The sequence below is a fragment of the Myotis yumanensis genome, unplaced genomic scaffold (genome assembly GCF_028538775.1).
Source record: "Myotis yumanensis isolate MYYU_CA2020_CCGP unplaced genomic scaffold, mMyoYum1.0.hap1 SCAF_18, whole genome shotgun sequence".
NCBI classification, from domain to species: Eukaryota; Metazoa; Chordata; class Mammalia; order Chiroptera; family Vespertilionidae; genus Myotis; species Myotis yumanensis.
This window is the reverse complement of record NW_027223769.1, coordinates 36,469,652-36,493,759: the sequence shown is the minus strand read 5'-3', so window position 1 is coordinate 36,493,759 and position 24,108 is coordinate 36,469,652. Positions and strand designations below refer to the sequence as shown.

At 53.0% G+C, this 24,108-nt stretch overlaps 1 protein-coding gene across 3 annotated transcripts in view; it reads left to right on the top strand.

Annotated features, from left to right (window-relative positions):
* Positions 1-24,108, top strand: part of FTO (FTO alpha-ketoglutarate dependent dioxygenase) — a 242,100-nt gene that overhangs the window by 111,314 nt on the left and 106,678 nt on the right. For all 3 annotated transcript variants that reach the window (XM_070398592.1, XM_070398591.1, XM_070398593.1), the window contains one exon: positions 10,120-10,244. In XM_070398592.1, the coding sequence (XP_070254693.1) occupies positions 10,120-10,244 (125 nt within the window). The remainder of the gene's footprint in view (positions 1-10,119; positions 10,245-24,108) is intronic.

The window sequence follows — 24,108 nt, the reverse complement described above, 5'->3', positions numbered from 1 at the left end:
TGATATTGAATGAGCTATTTAGTTTAGCTGAGCCTCAGATTCCTTATCTGTAATAATGTGTTTAATAATTCCTGCTTTATCTAACTCATATAGTTTTTATGGGGATTAAGTGAGATAATGCTCATGAAAACACTTTTCAAAGTATAAATCATTTTACAGTTATGTTAGCTTTTGGTGTCTGGGTTATATTTGGTTCTATTTACTAATGGTGTAAAATTTGGCAAGTTGCTTAACCTTCCTGTATCTCAATTTTTTTTAATCTGCAAAATATAAATTTATCTCATAGACTTATTTTTAGGAATCAGTGATATAATGCATGTGACAGCACCTGGCATGTAGTAAGCATATCATTATCACCATCATCATCATCATCCTCACTATCACCATCCTCACTATCACCATCATCACCATTACCACCACCACCACCACCACCACCATCACCATCACCATCACCATCACCATCACCATCCAGAGCCATCCAGATGAGAGATACTGGCTTCTCTGGGGTAGGTGGTCAACACCAAGCAAGGGCCTGGGGAGTGTAAAATGATGATCAATCTTAGTGCTTTACTGTGGCTCTAAGTGACTAGTACTCGAAAGTACCTCACACTTACTGGCTGTTTATCATGCGTCAGGCACTGTTCCTTCTAAGGACCTGCGTGTAGGAATTGAATCCTGTCAACCCTCTGAAGTAAGTGCTGGAAGTAGCTTCGCATTGCAGGTAGGGAGACGGAGGTGCAGAGGGGGTGAGTGCCTGGTCTGGGCCAGCTCAGCCCCTGAGGCAGTCAGACCCACAGCTGTTCTTCCTTCCTTCCTGCTGGAATGCACAGGGACAGGAGCGACCTCCTGACTCACCAGCCACCGTTTTCCCTTCACGGCCGCCAGGACTGGCGAAAGCTGCCCCATCGGCGGGGCTTAAATTTGAGTTCTGAACCCTCTATCCCCCAGCGAAGACACGGTGACATTCTTTAACATGCAGAATGGTGCGTCCGTATAATTTCCCTGGATCTTCAGGTTTACATAGCCGTTCCCCTCCTGCTCCACACACTCCTGTCTGCTGAGCGTCCCGCAAGCATTCCCAGCTCCTCGCGTGGCTTAGGGGCGTTATTTCCTCTCTCTGTGCCTCAGTTTCCTCCTCTTTGAAACAGAGGTGCCTCATATATGGTAATGGCTGCGTGAAGTGAGATAAAGTTGATACAAATGCTTGTTGCAATGCCCGGCACATAGTAAGCACTCACTCAGCGTCCCTCCTGCTGTACTTGCCACCGTGGGGGGACCCGTGGTCTCGGCGAGGGGGCACAGAAGGGTCTGGGGGGGGTCATTCTGCTTCCCTCCTCACCCCGCCCCCCAGCAGTTAAATTTCCATGAGGGCTTTGGTTTGTATGTTCCTGAAAGAGGGGGTGGGTAGGCGAGGGGGTGGAGGGTGGGGTGAGGGGAGAGGTGGAGAGCAGATATCTATAAAGGAGTGAATGATAACAAAGAGCCCTTTCTGCTCCGGTTCCTGCGTAGAAAACATATGTTCAGTGATGCGGGCAGCAGTCGGGTTCAAGACACACTGTAGGGCTGCAGAGAAAGGCCCGCCCCCTGCATCCACGGCGTCTCCAAACACACTCGTAAGGGACGGAGCTGTCAGCCGGATCCTCTTGCCAGTGTCATTTCTTTTCCCCTGTTCCCTTTCAAAGGCCTCCCCCTCGCCCCCAATGTTTTACACTTCATCTAATCCAGTGTGCACGGCAGACCACGCCAGCCTCTGTGGGACCGGCGTGGGGGCGGGGGTGGGGCCACCCTGACGGAGATACTGAGTGACTTTTCCCGTGCCCCCGGATCGGAAGGACCTAAGCCCCTGTGAGGACCCACGTCCTCCCTGGCTCGGTTATTCAGTGCTCGGTGTAGCTCGCCATTCTTCACCTTCAATGAACAGGCCAGCGGATAGGTCAGCGTCCTGAGGCCTTTAGAAGTGGCGGCTGGGAGCCGGGGCCTGTGCACGTTGCGGTGGGGTTGGGAGAGTTCTTGCTCTTATTTGTAGGGTGAATCGTTTTTGATGAACAGAGATACATCAAGGCCCTGCAGAAGGAACTGGAGGGAAGCCGCTGTCATTCTCCTCTTATTCATGATGTGCAATCTATACGCAGGTCTGTACTTAGTTCTACACCGGGGTAGTATTGCTCTGTGCGCCTCTGTTGATAAACCTTATCTTCTTTATTGAAGATTTTGCAGCTGTAGTAGGTTTATTTCCATGCACGAGACTTTAGGAAGATACTTTGATATATGTTCCTTTGTAGCTATGTGTATGTGTGGGGTAGACATGTATTCTTTATGATACTTTTCCGTACAGTCCACTAGAGCTTCCAGTGCTGTGAACAGCCAGCTAGAAATACACAGAATTCTCACCCCAGAGGTTCTGCCACGGATGCACAAGGCTCTTGGCTATTTCACATTCCCAGTCTCAGTTTTCCCATCTGCAAAATGGGAATTCCACGATCGTCCTTCCTCATAGGGCGGACCAGAATAAAGCAAGGTCAGTGTTCACACGATAATGGTCAGAGAAAACACTCGCTGTCTCTGGAGAAGTCTTGCGTTGTGTCTCTGTGGCCCATTATCGAGTCAACTTCAATGCTTTTGTTTCTTTTTTCTCCTAAGACTCGCGCTGGGTGCTCCGTTGGATGATACTGTTAATTAGTTGCCTGGCTCATCCTGGAAAGCACCCGCGCGAGCATTCGGAGGAAGGAGGGAGGCAGGGAGTTTCCCGTTGGCTTAGCGCGCTAAATGGGCCTTGAGCTCGTTTCAGCAATTGAGGCAATTACAGCCCCGCTAATGAATAGGCAGTCAAGTGGAATTTCCCGTGTACGCTGTCTGCTGGGCCGAGGATAATTTCAACACCTGAAAACGCTCAGACATAAAACATTGTATAAATATTTTCTAACGAGAGGCGCCAGCAGAGGCATCTCCGCCAACGCGTGTCAGCACCGACAAAGGCACATACTGATGCTGGTGCACGTACAGTTTTCAGTGCTGTCACCTGAAGATCCTTGAAAGGAAAAGCGTGGTGGAAGTGGATACCTGTTCCCCTCAGGCTGAAAACGAGTCGGCAAAGATCGTCCTAATGGCTGACGCGAATAGACTGCAAATTGGGCTAGACACGCCCCCTCGCGGCCCCGCCCTGCCGGCCCAGAGTGGAGTGTCACCCACAGCCCACAGTAGGACCACTGGAAAAATCAGTGGCTCTTCTTTCCCACGTGGAACGAATTCATTTCACAGACGGATGGGGGAGGGAGGTGATGGTCGTACACGAGTGTGTGTACAAGGTTTTGTTTTCCTTCCCCTTGTTTTTATTTTTATTTAAAATATATTTTTATTGATTTCAGGGAGGAAGGGAGAGGGAGAGGGAGAGCGAGATGGAAACATCCATGATGAGAGAGAATCATGGATCTGCTGCCTTCTGCACGCCCCCCCCCCCCCCACTGGGGATCGAGCCCGCAACCCAGGCATGTGCCCTGACCGGAAGCGAACCGTGACCCTTTGGTCGACACTCAACCACTGAGCCACACTGGCCGGCTCCGCCCTTGTTTTTAAACAAAGCTGATGCTTCCGAAGGTAGAATGATGCCGGGGCTCTCTTGGCAAGAAGCACCCTGCAGTTCCTTCCACCTCTCTGTGAGTCAGCGTTAGCACATGGACCGCGCGAACTAGTGGCGAAGAAGAGGCGGTTGAAGCAAGCGAATCTACTCGGCTACTTGGAAAAAAAGGGGGGGGGGGCGGGGGACACAAGAAGAACAATGATTTTGCAAACTCCATAAAGGTCAGAAAAGAAGGCTCTCAGTAAGTCGGGCGAGCCTAGAAATCAAATCCCATTTCCTATCATAAGAAGCCCGTTGTTTGAGCCGCGGTCGTTAATGTACTGGATGTGAAAGATTTAAGACTCGTCGGAAAGCCGGGCTTCTGTTTTATTAGGCTGCTCTTGAAAAGCCCACAGCAGCGCGGGGACTAGGTGCTTGGAGATTTCTTAATGGGCTGTCAGGGGCAAGACACCAGGGCCGCGCTACCCCAGCCCCTTCCTGTTCATGGGAACAACGGGGGCCGGGCGATCCCGGGCCGAAGTATGAATTACTTGATGCTTTCTCTGCTCCATATGGCCAGCCGTGTCTTTGGCAATTAATCACGGACAAAATCAGTCGAGTGCTTTCTGAGGCACTGAAGTCAACGTTTAGTTGTACCTGTGCCAGGGGGCAGCGGGGTTGCACGCGTAAAAGAGCGGGCGAGGGGCGCCGGCGCCGGGGCCCAGCAGCTGGCTTCTATAAACAACACTTCTTCCCTCCTCACCTTTTTCTCCCCCGCTTTCATTTTTCTTCCTTTCCTTTCTTTTTTCTCCTTTTTTTTTCTCTCCTTTCTTTCATTCCTTTCTTCTCCTTTCCTTTTTTTCTTTTATACTTTCTTTCTCTCTTTCTCCTTCCCTCCCTCCTTCCTTCCTCCCTTTCTTTTTCTTGACAAGCACATGGGCTGTTTTGAGCAGCAGCAGCTCAGGGGCTGCTCCCACTCCCTGCCCCAGCATCCAGGCTAAGAGTCTGCAGCAGGCCATGCTTCCCTCCCGCCCGGGCATTCCAGCAGCCGCCCGCCCGGCTGCCCGGGAGCTCACTCAGTCCCAGGCAGGCTGCTGGGCTCGGCAGCTTTGGTGAAACCCAGGAGGCGCGGTGATTCCTGTGCTGGGGGAGAGAGTGGGAGGCGCTGTGGAAGTGCTTGGGGGGAAAAGTAGCGGTTCCATGTCATAGCGGTTGCCCTTCAGCATTTAAAAACCAGGGCCCATGTTTTCCATGATCCCCCCACCCCAAGCTTTTACCCATAATACTGCTGACAACAGTGACAACGGCGTTTATGGAGACTTTGTGTGGGCCGAGCATCGTGGGTTATGGCCTGTCATCATCCCCACACGCTTCAGGCGCTGTTGCATAGACCCCTTGGCCGACGAGGAGACTGATCAGGCGAGTTTTTTCCCTGAATCCCTTCCCCACAGACATTCCCCACTGTCCTCGGCTCCCTCCGCTCCAGTGTGCGATGGAGACATGCTGAGCTGTGTCTCCCTGAGACGTGTTTGTGAGGCTTCGTCTGGTACACGCCGCCGAGACGTTCATTTACTTGGAGCAAATCGCCCCACACCTGCCTGGTTTTGGGTGGGAATGGACTTCTGGTTTTGTACCTCCCTTTCCAGAGGGTCCAGCTTATCTCCCGCTTCCGGGGTCCAGGGGAGCTGCAGGGCGGGGAGGGGAGGGCAGGCAGGCAGCAGCCTTAAGTGGCCCGGAGGAGGCCGGGCCCCCAGCGGTGACTCCTGTTATCTCGGAGCCCAGGTCATCCAAGATGTGTTTTCTCAGATCCAGGAAACGGGAAAGAAAGTTTTAACATTGTGTAAACATCAGCACCCCCAAAAGCCTCCCGCTCCGGGGAGGGAGATAAAGGAGGCAAGAAGGCGGCCAGGGATGTTTATTTGTTCTTCGGGGCTGAGGACCCAGGCATGCGGGAGACCCTCCCCTCGGGGGCCCGACGGGTTCAGACAGCGTGAGGGCGTCACTCAGCGCTGTGTCCCGGGCCCCACAGAGGAGCCGCCTGAAACTGACAGTCAGTCACTGAGGGAGGACCCGGACCGACCTTTCTTTGATGGGACAGGGGCTCTCTCAGTGGGTTCTGTCCCTTTCTTCTTTTTTTTTTTAAGAAAAAAAGGCAAGGGAGGCGGGGAGAAAGGGGAAAAAAAGTTCTGGACTTTTGAAGAGTGGAGCCCTGCCTGGTGTCTGACAGCCCATGGCAATGTTGACGGGAGGAAATAGCTTTCCCAGCCGATAACATCTTAAGCCAAGTTCCTTCACAAGTTGAACCTTTCGCCCTCATTATCAGCGGGCGCATATCTCTGTGATTTGTGTGCGAGGAGGGAAACGCAGCCCTAACCAGGCAGATACGTGTAAAGAGTGTGAGGGTCAGCATTCCGCCCATAAAGACAGCCTTGCTTTTCTGGGGGGTCGGGGGGGGGGGGCGGGCAGGGGGCGCAGTCTGGCATCCTGGTGTGTATGTGCCTCTTTAAATTGGGAAACCAGTGGCGACGGTGGAGTTTTCGTTTGGGCTCTTTTGTGTTAATGAACTAAGCGGAGGGAGGACCAGCCGCATTTATGGGATGCCTCCTGTTTTCCCGCGTCTCCTTAGACAGAGTCCTCTGCTGTGTCAGAAGGATGGAGAGAGCTGAGTTTTGGAGTTAAAGGTCTATTTGAAAGTGTGACACCCTCCCTCCCCCCGCCCCCTAGAAAGGAACCCACAGAATGAAAGACACAGAGAAGGATTGGTAAGGAGTCCATGCTGTCGTTCCTCTAAAGCCATTGGAGGGGGCTTACCCACAGAGAGCAGCACAAGAGAGGAGAGGAGAAGCAAGAGGGAGCTCTGGGCTAACCTAACAGTGGAGGGTCCGAGAGGGAGTGACCCCCAGCAGACCAAGGACAGGACAAGAGGGGTGATGGCCCGAGAGGGAGAGGCGTTTCCAATAGAGAAACGTCAGGTAAAATTGGGAGTGACTCTAAACAGGAAACCCACCCTCAGCAGACACGGGTTGACCAGCGCCAGGCTTTGCAGAAGGGCCTGCTGCTGGCCCCTGGGGGGCTCCTCCTGGCTGTGTGTGTTTGGTGGCGGCCTGATTTCCTTTTTTCTTTTAAAATTAAATCTTTATTGTTGAAAGCATTACATATGTCCCCCTCTTCCCCCCAGTGACCTCCTCTAGCCCGCCCCCACCCCCCTCCCTTGGCCCTTCCCACCCTATTGTCTGTGTCCATGGGTGAGGCATCTATGCATGCAAGTCCTTTGGTTGATCTCTCTCCACCCACCCACCCACCCTCCCCCGCCTTCCCTCTGAGACTCCACAGTCTGTTCCATGCTTCTATGTCTCTGGATCTATTTTGTCCATCAGTTTATTTGGTTCATTAGATTCTGCCTATGAGTGCGATCGTGTGATGCTTGTCTTTCTCTGACTGGCTTATTTTGCCCAGCATAATGCTCTCCAGGTCCCCCCCTGCTGTCGCAAAGGCTAAGAGATGGGTTTCCTTTTGAAGTTTTTCATTTCAAATCATCGACACTCTCGGGCATCCTTTTTTTAAAATAGCACAGCCACCCTGGCCGGTTTGGCTCGGTGGATAGAGCGTCAGCCTGCGGACCGAAGGGTTCCGGGTTCAATTCCGGTCCAGGGCATGTACCTCAGTTGCAAGCTCCTCCCCGGTCCTGGTTTGGGCTCGTATAGGAGGCAACCAATCGATGTGTTTCTCTCACATCGATATTTCTGTCTTTCCCTCTCCCTTCTATCCTCCTTAAAAATCAATAGAAAAATATCCTCGAGTGAGGATAAAAAAAAAAAAAATAGCACAACCTAGCACTAGGTCGACGAGTGAGTTTAAGATGAAACAAAGCTAATCATCTGGGCACGTGTCCCCACAGGAACCTGGGGGAGGTTCGGTTGTCATCTCCACGTCGCTGTGTGGACGAGGCCCACAGCGAGGAGCTGACGGCTGGGGTTCGAGCGGACAGCCGTCTGCGGAACCGTCTTAGTCTCCTCCTGATTCGCCAGCGTTCCCATAGGTTTCTGCGGGAAACGAATGGCAACGAGATGAAATTCCACCCCCAGAGCCCGCGTCCCGGGCCTGCGGTTCACTTGCCCCGTGTTTTGAGGGGAGAAGAGGAAGAATGTGCTTTTGGTAATCGGAGCCTGTTTGAAAACTGGTACTTGTTGGAAGACAGCTCTGTGTTGCTCCTGATGGGAAAATGGGCCGCTTACCGTTTCCTGTGCAAACTCAGCCCCGAGGAGCCAACGCTTCTAGAAGGAGGAGAACTGCACCGCGGATCTTACTAGGAGGAAGGCTCTTGGACACCCTGAAGCTTCCATCCGGGCAAGGACTTCTTTTCGCTCTGAATTTCAGGAAATACTGTATTGGAGGGTCTCAATGCTCAATGTACGTTCACCCCTCCTTTTCCAATATTACAAAAATAAGTTGTAACAGATTGTGTTTTGTCATCCAGCTATACAGGCCCTCCCGCTCCAAATGAATATGTACTTTACCAGCTGATAGCTCAGTTTTGAAAATGAAATTTATTTTAATAAACACTGACTTTATAATTATTCAAAGTATGTGGGTACATTTTGCGGGGGGGGGGGGGGCGTCCTATATTTCCTCGTATTTTTTGCTAACTACTTAATTCATTCGATGTAGTTGTATGTATACGTGTCCTCTACATCCCCTCTCGTCCTAAACATTTGATGAAAATGCATTTAAAAAGTAAACGTTATGATATTTTCATAGAGTCCAATAGACTGTTTGGGGATATACAGTTCATGAGTTTTAACGTATGTATGAGATCATGTAACCACCACTGCAATCAGGACACAGCAGAGTCCCATGTTTCCAAAACCCCCCCCCACGCTGCCCCGTGTAATAACACTCATCCGACCTAATCCCTGGCCTCCACTGCTTTTCTCTCCCTCCCTAGAATTTGCCTTTCCCAGAATGTCAAATAAGTGGGACCACTCAGGCCCTAAGCGTCTGAGACCTACCCCTTCTGCTCAGCATGATGCCTTCGCTGGTCATCCCAGTGGCTGCGTATGTCAGTGCCTTGTCCCTGTGGATGGCCAGGCAGTAGGGATTCCCTCGTATGGATGTACCATAGTGTGTTTATCCGTTCACCCTTCGAAGGACATGTTGGTTGTTTCCAGTGTTTGGCAATTACGAATAAAGATGCAGTAAACATTGGTGCACATGTTTTTGTGTGAGCATAAGGCTTTAATCTCTTTAGATAAATCCCTAGAAATGGGATTCCTGGGTCCTGTATTAAGTGTCTGTGTAACTTTTATAAGGAACTGCCAAACCATTGACCAGAATGGAAATATTTTTGCAGTTCCACCACTAATGCGCACACTTAAAAAAAAAAAAAAATTGAAATGCTCTTGGGTTGAGGTTGGCAAATTGCATTTCACCGTTCCTTGGAGGTATTTTGTTTTTTAAACATATGTTTTTATTGATTTCAGAGAGAGGAAGGTAGAGGGAGAGAGAGAAACATCGATGATGAGAGAGAATCATGGATCGGCTGCCTCCTGCACGCCCCCCTACTGGGGATCAAACCCACAACCCGGGCAGGTGCCCTGACTGGGAATCGAACCGTGACCTCCCGGGTTCATGGGTTGATGTTGAACCACTGACCCACACCGGCTGGGCTGCATCTGTAGGGTTTTAGATTGTAGGCAACAGAAACAGAGTCTGGTGAATTTGAACAAAGTGGGACTTTGATGAAAGGATATTGGATAACTCGAATTATCCAAAGAGAAGAAACCCAACTGGCATTGCTCAGGGGTTGAGCATCGACCTATGAACCAGGAGGTCAGGGTTTGATTCCCTGTCAGGGCACATGCCCGGCTTGTGGGCTCCCTCCCCAGTAGGGGGTGTGCAGGAGGCAGCCGATCAATGATTCTCATCACTGATGTTTCTCTCTCTCTCCCTCTCTTCCTCTCTGAGATCATTAATATGTACCTAAAGAAAAGGATCTGGACTCAGGAACTTCAAACCAGGAATACTTGGAGGACCAGGGGTGGTAGGAACTAAGCAAATTGATAAACAACAACAGAATTGCCGGCTTGGCTGGAAGTAGAAATGCGTGATTCCAGTAAGAGAGGCCGTGCAGCAGGCCTCGCGCGGGGGCAGGAAACACAGAGAAAGTCGGAGACCCGCTTTTTACTTAAAGTCAAAACAACAACGCACGGCACAGTGTACGTGGAAATCATGTCTAATAATAGCTCCTGGTAGGCAAGTCCCAGGGAAGAAAGTCATCGGGGCGTGAGAACATTAGAGGGGCGCCCACAGGACGCGGATATGACTCGGGGCAGCGGGGCTCGGAGTCTACCGCGGTGCCGCGTACATTGATTAAACACAAACTCCACGCCGGCCATTCCTGGCCATCATTTACTGTATTGATTTGTTAGCAGGGGAACTGTAATAAAACAGCCATTGATTTACTGTCCTTATTTGCTTATGGGCTTTTTTTTTTTTTTTTTTTGTATTATTAATTTTTCACTCTTTCTTTCCCCCCCCTTTTTTTTTTGGATCATTTCTTCTAGACAAATGGGGTGCTTCATGAAGTGCGAAGAGAGGGGGTCCCCGTGGGACAGAGGAATGCCATGGTGACCGCCATCCTCGCCTCGCTCACCACGCGCCAGACCCTGCGGAGGGAGTGGCACGCCAGGTTAGTCCCGTGAGGACGTGGGTTCTGCTGTTTCCGGAACACGGGGGCTGTGTTTGCCTGGGTTCGTCCCTCTCATGGGGGGAGTCTTGAAACAGAAGCCGGTTAGGTGAGCGCTCTCAGCCACAGTCAGCTCTCCTGCACGTGGGACCTGCGCTCATTGTGACGATCCCTGGGTCGTCTGGATGCGTAAGTGGCTTACCCCCGGGTGTGACATTTCGAGGAAATGTTTGCACCTTGAGCAAATGCAAGATAAGGAAGTACCTGAGGCCGAAGCACCCTTCTCATCAAGGGTCTGAGAGACCAGCCTGGCGACTCAGGTGGGGCAGGTGTCTGGGTTGCCTGAACGCTGTCTGTGTGTCAGTCTTAGAACTGACCAGTCGGAATTCCCCCGGTTCCCACCTACTTTCTCTGCGCGCGGCCTGACCTGTGGTTAGAAAGCTGCCCCTGGAAAAAGGTTTGTGCAAATCATCCGTTTTTACAGAATCGATGCTTGCGCGCTACCTCTCAGGGTCTCCTGCTCTGACTTGACAAACAGTTGATGGATGGGTGGGAGGCTGGGCCGACTGCCCCCACAGGTTGGGGTTAGCCTTCAGGTCTGTGGCTGGTAAAAACAGTTGTATCGTCTGTCCCTGAGCAGGAGGGACAGGAATCGGGACGATGGCGCTGTCCGTGGCCCCTGAGTCTGCCCTGATGCTTAAACATTCCATGTGCCTGGGAGTCAGGACCGTTTTTATTGATAGCCGCCATCTTCTGCAAATGAGTTCACGCGACAGTGTTTGTAGTAATTGATGGCTTTCCTCGTAGCAATGATCATAAAAATAGATTTGTCCGAACACGGCTAAGATGAGCCCTCTCCAAGCAAGGAGACAGCGGAGTAGGAGCTATCCGTTCTGGTTGCGTATCGGAAAGCTGCCCTTGCACATGCGTCTGTCATCTCTAAATTCGGATTTGGCGTTGAGACGATAATTTTAAAATTCTCCAGGACCCTCTCCCCTTCCATCCTTTCCTGTCGTGTGGTCGGAGAGGGACAGTTTCATCTACAGTCACTCAGTGATTTCCAAGTTAAGTTTCGGGGACTAATTTTTAAGTTTTCTCTGTGTTGCAACTTAAGTACGTATAGTCAGTCAGTCAGGTATGCCTATTCCGTTAAGTAACAGCATCTCGGCATGGGGACCTCTGAGAGGTTTCTCTCTCTGAGTTGCGTCTTTGGTATATTTTCCTGTGGTGATTCTGATGAAGTAGGAAAGGGAGAAAGAAGGAAAAATTCTCCTGTAACCCTTGGACCATCACCCCCTCCCCCACCCCCACCCCCAGACAGCGCAGCTCAGAGACCAGTGTTGGGAGCAGAGGGAAGGATTTCTGGTGGGTGCTTCCGGTTTGTTAACCGTGATTTCCCGATGCGCCAGGTCCCCAGGCAGCGTGGCCGAGATGGCCCGTGTAAGAAGAGTCTGCTCCGGGCACCTGGTTTAATCAGGAGCTGGAGCCAGGGTTGAAGTCCATGCAGTTATTCCGACATCTGGCACCGAATTCCTCACGTCCTCTGTGAGCGTTCAGCCCCCAACGCTCTGCAGGCCGCCTTAAGGCCAAACACCCGAAAGGGAACCTCAGAGTATTGGTGCCCCTGGTCCCTTCCCCACCCCGTCCGCCCTCACCCCCATTTGATGTTTCCATCCCGGTGACCTGGCTCCAAGACTCATCCACACGATCCCTGTAAACAGGCCGTTCCCACCACCTCTCCTTCCCTCATCAAAGCCGCACCGGTCGTCTGGGGTCCACTCGGCCCCACGTCGCCATCAGGCGTGGGCACGTGGCCGTGAAAGTTATAGAACACCCGCCACCATGCTGAGCACGCCCCCTGGTTCCAGGGCCGGCCCGTGGTGTGTGCACTTTGGAAATTACACGAGGAGAAACGTGCTGTGACAGAGAATAATCCGCGTTCGCTGAGGGCTCAGCAGTAGGCTGCTGTATTTTACTTGCATCAAAGCTACCGGGGGACCCGTTAGGTTAGATAACAGGAATTTTTTTTCCTCTGAAAGTTAACTACAGACGACTGTGATTACCGACCATCGCCCGTTAGAGAGCGCGTTAGGAACAGCACGGCTTCGGGAGGTTCAGGTCGGCCGAGGCCCGCGGCTGGCGGAGCTTCAGGCTGCGTCGACTGCTCTGGTTCCCCATCTCCCCTCTTCGGAGGCTCATCTGTGATAACCATAGCGGGGAGCATGCTCAGGGCAACCTGCAACTCGGTTTTAAAATATTTCTGACAACAGTGTGGCGATTACCAGAAGGAAAGGGTTGTGGGGAGGTGGGAGAGGGTATGGGGGAGACACCGTGATGGACGGAGATGTAACTCGGGGTGGTGGACACACAGTACAATAGACAGATGATGTGTTAGAGAATCGTACACCTGAAACCTTTACGACTTTATTAACCAATGTCCCCCCAATACATTCCATAAAAAAAACAAAACGAAACAAAACAAAAAAACAAATAGAAAAAAAAAAAGTGTGACTCTCTCTGGCCAGGAGCCACGCCATGGTTAGGAACGACCCTCTGAGGCCCCTAAACCGAAAGCACATGTTCCCTGTAACGTGGCTTTGGGAGTTTGTCACAGTGTCCCCCGGCCCCGCGGTGGCAGAGGCCCGTCCGAGGGCTGTGGGTTTCCTTTGCCCGAGCTCGGCGACCCCGTAAACAGCCCCTCCAAATAGGCTGATTAGGGCTGTGGGCTCGCTCCCCGCGGCGCCGCGGGGAGGCCGTGTGAATGCGGGGCGAGGAGTTTCCGCAGATCTGGCTTTGTGTACGCACTCCCCTCCGCCTGACGGACAGCTTGTTATAGCTTTTAAAGAACTGGGCAAGCCCTCCGCCCTGACCCCGTCTTGACCTCCGCAGCCCCGAGGTCAGCCTGCAGCTAATAAACGGCGCGATCCTGCGGGCCTACTGTAGGGAAAGGCAGGAAAGGAGCAGCTGCAAGGCTCCGGCGTCCCGGGATAGGCTGCTTCAGGGTCACTCTCCGATAATGAAAATGATTACCAAATTATATGGAAGTTTAACCGCAATCGCCAGCGAGAGGAGGGTGGAGCCGGGCGTATTAGGTTTGATAAATGAACTGTGAAGAGGCCCATCTGGCTCTCCACATCGCCTCCCCCCCCCCCCCCACCCCCCTCGCTCCCTTCCAAGGGGAAGCATTGGAAAATAACAGCAGTACATATAGACTCAATGAGCCATGCGAGGGGCTGCGATGGATGAAGATTTAATGGTGACAGTGGGAGAGATGATCATTTGAAAAGTGCACGGAGGAAGAGGTACAGTTCCGTGTCCCTGCCCCAGTTGTTTTTTCTCCAATGAAACCCAGGCAAACGCCAGAGCCTTTGTTTATCTTACGCAAATCCCTAGCGTCCTGCCTCGATGGGCGACAGTGTCGAGGGCGTGTCTTATCGTGGGACAATCATTACAGGGGGGCTTCCTTTGCCTCGAACCGTGTCAGGGTGAGAATGGGGTACTTCATGTCTGCCCGCTCGCTCAGGGTAGAGAAGGTAGGTACGTCACGTGCCAAAGAAAACGCTCCCCAAACTTGCGGTCCAGACGCATGACTCTCTCCAGGACTGTCTCGCACGCTGTTTTCTTTTGACTGCGACAGACCTGGCGCTGTCTCTGTGAGAGTAAGGAGAAAGCACAGTGTCCACTGACGGGATACATTTGTCTATTTAGCAAGCGATTTTTGTAGCCTTTGTCTACCGACTGTTACTGTATACCAGATACTGCGCGAGAGGATGGGCTCAGCAGCGACGTAAGGATGCACCCGGGGGTGAGATTGTAGCAAGTTCCTGGAAAGCGGCCTGGAAGGCAGCGGGAAGGGAAGCGGGGAGCGCGGTCAGTCGCCCTGACCCACTCGGGAAAGGAGTGAAGTGCAGATGCCTCTGAAGACGGGCCTCGCTGTGCCGCTGGAAACCTTTATCTCGGATGACAGGGTCTACACAACACAGGCCTCGCCCAGGCAAGGATTGTATGTAACATAGAAATAAGGAGGTCTAGCATCTCCCCGAGTCAGCCTCTTTCTTTACCTTTGGTTTTGACTTGACCTTGAATATCCGTGGCAACTGACAGGTGAGCAGAAGGTGAGGGGATGGATTCGGTGGAGAGGCGGGGAACTCTTTTAGAACTAACGGTGCTTTTTAACTTTAAAACAAGCCCTAGCCGGTTTGGCTCGGTGAATAGAGCGTCAGCCTGCGGACTCAAGGGTCCCAGGTTCGATTCCGGTCAAGGGCATGTACCTTGGTTGCGGGCACATCCCCAGTGGGGGGTGTGCAGGAGGCAGCTGATCGATGTTTCTCTCTCATCGATGTTTCTAACTCTCTATCTCTCTCCCTTCCTCTCTGTAAAAAGTCAATAAAATATATATTTAAAAAAAAAAAAAAACAAAAAAAAAAACAAAAAAAAAAAACAAGGCCATTACACTTATGCCAAGTAAGGTACGGATTCACACACAAAAAAGACAAAAACCAGGCCACGAGGGTTATTTTTAAGATATAACTCACATAATATAAAATTTCACGTAATATAAACATAGTCACTTTAAAAGGTGCAATTAAATGACTTGCTTATACACAGACAAGTCACTCTCATCCAATTCCAGAGCGTTTCCGTGACCAGCCGCTCTCTATGACCCTTCTTCCCACAGCCCCTGGCAACCAGTAAGCTACTTCCTGTCTCTATAGATTTTCTTGTTCTGAGCATTTCGTATAAGTGGAATCACACAGCACGCGGCCTTCTCTATCTGGCTTCTTTCATTTAGCCTGGTGTCTCCAAGGTCCACCCGTGCTGTAGCGTATATGTGCTCATTCCTTATTATTTGCCACATAATATTCCCTTGTATGGACGTACCACAACTCCATCCATTCATTCCTCAGTGGATGGCATTTGGGTTGTTTCCACTTTTTGGCAATTCTGGGAAGAGGGGGAAAGGCCGCCCTAGGGTTATTCCTCTGAACAGGGCGTTGGGTGTCTGGCCAGGATGGGCAAAACTTCGAACTGCGGCTCAGTGTGGTGTCGAGTCCATATTTCGCTGCTCCGGGCAGCTGCCCTTCGCTGGTCACCTGCTGATGTCCTGCTGGGGCTTGGATGCCATCAGTGCAGTGATGTGCCCCCGCCCCGGTGGCTTGGCATTGGGGCCCGCGTGGGATTCCCATTCTAGGAAACCGGGATCACAAAACGGTGAGCCACTAGCCTCGAGCACAGGCTGTGGGGTGACGAGGCTGATGTCTCTATCTCCTGAGACGACATGTGACGGAGTCATCTGACCACATCTGCTGCTGTCACTCACGCTAGCGAGAGTGGCTGCTTCCCGGGCAGAGGGGGCTGGGGACCAGTTCAGTAGCTGTCAGCGCACCTGCTGGCTTCGGTGGCGGGGCCGGGATGGGCGTGGGGAGCAAGTGACGGGGATTCCGGGGACGAGCAGGGAGGCACTGGCCTGCTAGCCTCCCGTGATGTCTTTCTCTTTTAATGCACCTGGTCCCACCGCTTTTCATCCCTGCAGGCCCTGCTTTCCCCCGCCCTTAGCAGGAGCATGCCCTCCGTGTCTCCATAAATCCGATAACTCCATAAAAACTCCTCATAAATGTGCAGGGATGGAAACATTGTGTACATTTAGAGCGAGGATTAGATGAGCCTCCAGATAGGGTCCTTTCTAACCAAGATTCAGCCCCTGTATCTTAAGGAGTCAGGTGTTGCGAATGTTGTTACCACTGTTCCTGTCATCATTTATGGCAGACAAAGGCCAGTTGAGTCGTGCGCATCTTGTTTATGAAATCAGCACAGAGGCCTCAGCGCCACCCTGCCCTGGGCCGGTTTCTGACTGCGATCAGTTGCTGGCTTTTTCCGACGAGGCGGTGCTTCTTAACCTTTTGAGAAGACATTGATCTATTCATGTCTTTATTCACCAGATACTTACTGTGTAGTTGCTATTTGCTAAGCCGCGTTCCAGGTCCCGGCAACCCAGCGGCGAGGAAACAGGGGACCCTTGCTTCTTTCGGGGCGCGTACGTTCTAGTGCAGTGGTTCTCCACCTTCTGGCCCTTTAAATACAGTTCCTCATGTTGTTCCAAATACAGTTCTAACCATAACATTATTTTCGTTGCTACTTCATAAGTGTAATGTTGCTACTGTGATGAATCGTCATGTAAATATCTGATATGCAGGATGGTCTTAGGCGACCCCTGTGAAAGGGTCGTTCGACCGCCAAAGGGGTCGTGACCCACAGGTTGAGAACCGCTGTTCTAGAGGGACGGCCGGTGAGAGTGGTGCTCCTGGGTAGAATCCTGAACATCTCTTTTTTAAGAAGATGTATGCAGTTGTCACGCCCGGCATTGTGACAACACTCAGTAAAACCCAAAGACAGTCCGTCATCCCGTGGAGATAAGACGATAGAATTTCCCTTTCTGATCCTCATCCTAAAACGATCACTTTGTCAGGAAACTTACGGTTCAGGTTCTAGTGGGTCCTGTTCGTGGGACAGTCCCGGAACCCTGGCATTCTGAGGAACCCCACCCTGGGGAGGTGACAACTTTAAAGCCTCCTTCAGATAATCTGCACCCGGTTCCCAGCGATCGTTCAAAAAAAAAAAAAAATGTGTCACCCTAAAGGGTTTCGCTTCAAGGAAGGCTTCCGTGCAGGCCACGCTCCGTGCGCCAATATCTCTCACGAGAGGACTGGAGACCCCATGCCGTCTCCTCGGTGCTGGGGTTTATCACACAACGAAGCCAGCGCTTCACAGGGGGTAGCTGCGGCGACTGTGAGCGAGCTGTGTGTCCTCCCCTGACCGAGGGCCACTCTGGGCCTCCCTGGGCCTTCCCCCGTCCTCCAGGAGGCTGTAGAGATGAGTCACCCTTGGCTCCGGGATCCGCCCAGTGAGGAGGGCAGGGGGCATCTGTGCAAATCTGTCTCCTGGCACCTCAGCATCTTTCACACTGTTTAGCTGTGGGGGCGTCTCTCTGTGAGGAAGCAATTTCCAGCTCAGGCTGTATACGTGTCCCTTAGAAACCCCTTAGAGGAAAGCTACTTGGTAGCGATGCCATTTCTTTCTTGTTGGTTACAGTCTTTCAGCAGGTGGCAGGGTCCGGGTGCCAATGAGGATGTTCAAGTGGAGCCACCAAGAACCCATCGGTCCTCTGAGTGGAGTGATGTGGGGCCGGGGGAGTGGGGGCCGATGGGAGTGGCTCCTCGAAGGAGAATGGGGAGCCTTCCTCTGCCCGGGACGGGTCCCCGGCAGCCTGCTCTCTGTTCACAGCAGGAACCGGTCCGCCGTGCGTGAAGAGGGGCTGCTTCATTCTCTCTGGGGGTGTCCCAGAGCCGCACGGACTTACTCTGACATGCCCATTCCAGGCTGTAGGTAAAAGTTGAGCAGATGTGGCTTTCCGTTGAGGAAGTCCTGGGGGGGGGGGGGGGGCGGGGGGCACAGCGCTGTTGCCCTGTAGGGGACACTGTTGTCTCACTTATCAGATCTCCTGTGTCTTGTCCCAGGACAAAACCACAAACCAAACAAATCAAAAAACAAAAGTAGGTCAGTCCCCTTCCCGTCGCTCCTGGAGGGACCCCAGGTGTCTAGAACAGGCAGTGTCTGGGGATCGATGGGGCCTGGGTAGTGTCCGTGCCCAGAAGGGAACAGTTGAGAGCTTATTTTCGGGACAGAAGTGATTGACAGGGCCTTGGGGTACTCTGTCGTCGAATACCATTTTAGGTTCAATTTAATCTAAGATGTGCCCACGGGTCGTTGGAATCTAGGTAACCACCCTCCACCTTCCAAGAGCATTCTGCAAGTTCCGATCGTCTCCTCGCCACCCACCTCTCTCTTCAGCCCAAAGAGATGCCGTTTTCTGAGAGAATGAAGTCATGTCTGCCAGGCCGGCGTGCGGAGGGCTCAGCGTGAGCCCCGAGCCAGCTGCTGGGCTGGGCTCTCCGGCCGCCAGCCTCCGCCTTCATCCAGGTGCCCTGCGGCCTTGCCAACAATTCCTCCGCCCGCCCGGCCGCCCGGCCCTGGCCTCTTCCCGACCAGAATACGGGCCCTGGAAGGCGCTTGCCGTTAACCCGGGAAGGCCCGGGCTGTCCGAGGCGGGTGCGCACAGTGAGGACATTGTTCGCCCGCTTCCTTTCGCGTTTCACCATCAATTACGCCATGTGTTTCATCCAGTTGGTGCTACCCTCCCAGCGTTAATTATAACCTACACGACTGTTACAGTTAATTTTATGGCAAGCATATTGTCTCTCCCAGGCTCCCGAGCAGCTCATAAATTATCCTGAAGGTAAAATGTAACTTGGGGAACTAGTTATGAAAATTCCATCCATCTCGCTTAGGAGCCGCAGCTGCTGCTGTCAGCCGCCTCGCCATGGCTTGGTGGAGGAATTACGGCGGGTCAAGTTTAAGAGGGTAGGCCCGGGCTGTCACCCAGGAGAAAGGCTGTCCTGGCCCTGTCAGCCGCGTCCCTCCTGCCCATCCCTGGTGGCTTCCCTCCGCGGCAGGAGGCGGCGGCGGGCAGGTGGACGGTCCCCGAGCTGTCTGTATTCATTACTTTACAGGAACTTGTCGTGGGGCGGCAGGCCCAGGGACCTTTCCTCTCCGCGCTGTCATGATGGGAGGCATCATCTGCAAAGTGCGGGCGAGATGACTCTATAACTGACTCCGGGCCTGGTTCCGGAGGCCACCAGAGGAGACGGGACAGCGCTGTCCCTGACAACACCTCCTGGCAGCCCCAAGCTGGCACTCCCTCCCCACCCCTACCCCCACCCCCACCCTGCGAGCTGTCTTCCCACAGCCCTGGCTGAAGGAGCATTCTATCCCCGGGTTGTTCTTTTTTGTATAATCTGATCAAGTGAGATTTCGCTGTGAGCAAACCGCGCTGGGAAATTGCCTCCTAAGTAAATTAGCGGGTTACCTTATTGGGATAATAAACACACTCCTTTTTTTTCCTGTTTCCTCCTTGCGGAGGAGCCGCTTTACGTGCCAGCCCCCGGGGCCCGAGCATTATTATTTTTAATGACGGAACACACGTCTTTCATTTAGCTGGTTTGTATCGTGACTGTAGACGATCTTTCGGGCCGCCGTCCTTCATCTGAAATTCCGCGCGTTGTGCTCGCTTTAAAAGCTCCGAGGGGGCCTCTCCAAGCCGGGAGCCGTGCTCAGCACAGCATCTTGCAGCAGCGCTGGCGAAGGGCCGGGCCCAGAAGCCGGAGATGGTGCGTGGAGAAGGGTCGCCTGCGCCACATGCTTCCAAGTGTAAGTTCGAGCGACGCATCCGCCAACAGCGCCGGCTTGGGCGGCGGGGGACTGGTTGAGAGCGCTGTCAAGTCAGGGAGACCCTCCCCGAGCTGGCGATGGCTCCCTGTGTGTTGGGGAGCATGTTGGTGTGTGTTCGCACATGTCCCAGCCTATGTACCAAGGTACCCAAGGCCGTGACCCCCTGGCTGTGTGAGGAAGAGAATGGGCCCTGGCCTTGCGCAGCCAGAAGGGCATCACGGGAGGGGAGGGGAGGTCTTGCCCAAGGAGGCCCCGGGCTTCCTCAAGGAAGTGTTCTTGCACGATCGCCACACGATCCTGGGGCGTTTGAGAGTTTTCTAGTGAAGTCAGACAAGAGGCTGCGAACACAGAAATGTCCGCAGGGCCTGGCAGGTAACCGAGACGGATGAAGGCAGAGAGGTGGGGCCAGGCCACCGGGGAGGTTCAGACCTGTCTCGGGTGGGCAGCATCTTCCAGGCTTGCAAAGGAGGCTGCTCGCGTTACCAGGGCCTCTCCCTCTGCGACGCAATGGAAAATTCAGGGGGTGGATGTGCTTGCGGAATCGGTCTCTGATTTAAACGTTAGCCAAAACTCAAACGTGTGTGCCTGTTTTTAAGGCTGATCAATACCTCACGTCTGGGATGGCTGGGAGTCTGAGATAGAATGGAAGCCCTGTCTGCTTAAAGTGAAAAGTCTTCTTCGCCTTCCTCACGTGTCAAGGAGAGAGGCACTGACCCTGGGCAAAGGGCCAGAATGCAATCTGGTCACCGCCTTGTGACCTCGTAACTGTTCTGCTTGATGTAGGATCTTTATTTTAAAAAAATATTTCTTTTTATTGATTTCAGACAGGAAGGGAGAGGGAGAGAGAGATAGAAACATCAGTGATGAGAGAGAATCATGGATCGGCTGCCTCCTGCACACCCCGCACTGGGGATGGAGCCTGCAACCCGGTACCCTGAGTGGGAATCGAACTGTGACCTCCTGGTTCATCGGTCGACACTCAACCACCAAGCCACACTGGCTGGGCTCCACGTAGGTTCTCGCTTGGAGGAAATATTTGTGTGTTTTTGTGTGCCTCTCGCTTGCCAGTCGTTCATGTTCCCTCTCACAGAGAACGCACAGGAGGGTTTTCCGAAGCGAATGAGGTGCGCAGGTGGCTCCCGTCACCATGGAAAGATGTGCAAAAACCTGGGCGATCTGGAATCCAACGAAGGGTTCGATGCTCAGAAGGAAAGGGCCAGGATGTCCTTGATCTCCATCACCATTCCTCCTCTCCGCCCTCGAGTTTGTGCCTTATTCCCAGCCCCTGGGTGCGGGGGGGAGGGGGGGCGGGGGGAGAGTGGCAGCTGCTCTTGCAGGGCACAGAGGTGTCCGTGCTCAGATAACCTCTTCGTCTCACCGCCCCAGCCCGACGGCCACATGGAGGTGTGGTCGGGCGAGTTGTTACACACACGTGGGTTTGATCCTCTGGAGAAGAGGATCATGCAGAGACGATTCCTTTCCTTTCATAAAAAGAAAAAGGTGAGCCTAACCCTTGGCTGCCGCCGCCGTCAGCTGCCGGGCCTGCGCGGTTCAGTTTCATCGTAAATATTTCATAAGGGCGATCAGAGCGGAGCCCGGCTGACATCACCCGCTCCCGCCGCGCCAGAGGGGCCATTTCGCCAACATCGGCCCACGTTTCTAAAGAAAAGTGAACTTCTAATGTCACGTTCACATCGGGTCAGAAAGCCTCTGGAAGAAACGTCTGTATCGATGTTTATAATCCCCTGCTTTTTATGGATTTGCCGTTTGTGCAAAAAACTCCCAAAGAGACTTTATTTTGGTTCGATCAGACCGGCTCGTGAAATAGGCTGTGTCTCCAAATCCATCCTAGCCCCGTGCGTTGGCAGCCTTTTGTATAAATAATGTCTCTTCCAAAAACGAGTGCATCTGAAAAGGGAAGAGGAAAATTAAGTGGCAAACTGTGTCTCTGGGTTGCCGTAAACTGACAGGATCCCAGACGCAGAAAGCGGGAGACTGACAGCTCATTCACTGCCGGAGCCGATAGCGCCGTCGTCGACTCCACGGATGTATGAGAGGTCGCAGTGCCGAGCGAAATGTTCATCCTCGCGCCTTTCGTTTTGGGAGGGGCGGGGAGAGAAGTATTTAAGCGTGCATCTGGGGGAGGGCATGTCACACAAAATACGTATGGGGTTTAGAGGCATTTGGCAGGAAAAGAAAAACGGAAGAAAAAGAAAGGACGTTCACATTTTATAAAAACTTAATCCGCGCTCACAGATGGTCCTGTTCAGGTGCGATTTTAATTACGAGGTAAAGAACAGCCTCGCACAGTAGGAGGTCATGGTAATGGACAGAGAGGCGCTTTTGTCTTCCAGCCGCGAAGAAGCCTTGTTGCCGAGAAACGGAAATACTTTGTGTGTGTGTAGGGGGGCGGGGGGGGGGGGGGGGCGGGGAGAATCTCAAAATGACCAAGAGAGTAGGCGAGAGGAAAACGAAGGGTTCCTAAATATCCGATGAGTACCCTCGAAACGTTTTACGCGTGTGGCGCTGTTTTTTAAAAATATGTTTTTACTGATTTGAGAGAGAGGGAGAGAGAAATGTTGAGTGAGAAACATTGATCAGCTGCCTCCTGCACGCCCCCTACTGGGGGTGCAGCCCACAGCCCGGACAGGTGCTCTGACCAGGAATGGAACCTGCGACCTGTTGGTGCGCGAGATGATGCTCAACCCACTGAGCCACACCAGCCAGGGCCCGGTGCAGTTCTGAGCTTCCTCCGTAGCGGCCATTTTCGCGGCGGCTTTCCCAGGGAGAAACGTCCACTATGGGATACCTCTCAGGGGATCAGAGGGAAAACCATTTTTAAAATCTGCATCCCACATGGAAGGCCGCCTTTCCGGGCCTTCGGCTCCAAGGGCTGCTTCGCCCTTCACGCGCGGGGCTGCTCGGAGGAGGTACGGATAACCCACACGCTGCCGTCACCTCCAGCTGGCACGGACAGCACACACACAGAACAGCCTTTCCGTTAGATTTCAGCCATAGATTACAATGATGTTTCACTGTCTCTCCCTTAGCGGAGAATCAGGCGGGCCTCGTGTTAGGACCTCCGTGTCCTGACACAGTTAATTGCTCGTGGATAATGGCTCTGGGCCGGCGGCTGCGGGCGGGGCGGCTTTGTTGGGGGGCTTACCGAGGGCTCACAGACTCAGGTGCGGGCCACCCCCACCCCCCGAGCTTCCCGCCAGAAGCAGACAGCTGTGTTTTCTTTACCGCCTTATACATCACGGCGAGCGTCTCATTTATTACCGCCGAGCTAATGATGCCGCCGCGCCTCGCCGTCCCGTGCTACCCAGCGATCGTATATTTGCTGTAGAGATGTTAGCTGGTTTTTCCTACGTAATTAATCTTTCCTCGCCCAAATGCATCCCGTGGAAACGGTGAGCCCAGGGGTCAGCATTCGCCGGGTCCGGGCTGTGGCGACCGGACGAGGCCTGGCTGTGGGGTCCTCTTTCCTTTCACGGGGGCCTCGCCCCGGCTGCCGTCGACCCAGCAACGCCATGCTCACGTTACACATTAAGGGGAACTCGGGCGAGTGAAAGGGAAGCATTTTCAGGACTTGAGCCCCGAGAGAGGCTTCCGACCTGAATATGTGCTCCGGGAAGCCGGCTTCGCTGGGGCCACCTTGCTCAGTGGCTCGGCAGGGCCGTGTCCCGTCCACGCGGGCAGTTGGGGTGTGTTTGTGTCAGACCGGAGCTGGCTCCCTGTCCCCGCGAAGGCAGGTCCTTCTGACGTGCGTCCAGGCCGAGCTCAGAGGCCCCGCCTCACGGGCCTGCACTGGCGGCCCCGTGGGTGGTGTTGTCCTGCACCCACGAATGCCTTTCCTTTTGTTTTTTCCTCCACCATTTGACTGGCTCTGTCACACAGTAAATTCCAAGAGCGCACATGAGCCTGCGTCTTGAATTTTTTTCCTCTTCTTTTTTAAAAAATGTACCTTTATTGTTGAAAGTATGACAGGTGTCCCCTTTTATTTCCCCATCGACCCCCTCTGCTTCTCCCCGCCCCCCGGCCCCCAGGCCTTCACCACACAAATACCTTTCCTTTTAGAAGATACCCATGTTGCTTTAGGTTAGAAAAGCACAATTAGCATTTAGATCCATGGGGCTCACACAATGTTTCTGAGAACCAGAGTCTCAAGTCAATCTTTAAGTTATTATTATTTAAAAAAAAATGTTTTCAGTCAATTTAAAGAAAAAATGTATAACCATGTAGCTGGTTCATCAGGAAGAAGCATGATGGCGGGTCGAAGTTGAGGAAACTTACCTACCGAGGGAGTCGGGAAGTCGCCCCGCAGTCATCATTATGCTGTTGGCCACGGAGGAGAAGGTCCTCTTGATGCAGAACCGAAGGCAGCTTCCTGCGAGCCCAGTGACAGAGGCGCTGCCTCTCCCTTCACGTTTCCGTTCAGGGGACGGAGGCCCCGAAAGGCCAAGGAACTGGTCCAGGTAGCGCAGGCTGTATGCGGCCGAGCCAGGGCGGGAGCCCGGGGCGCCGGGGCCTGCTTTCCCTCCCTGCGTTCTTCCACGTCCCGATGGGTCAGGAAGAGGAC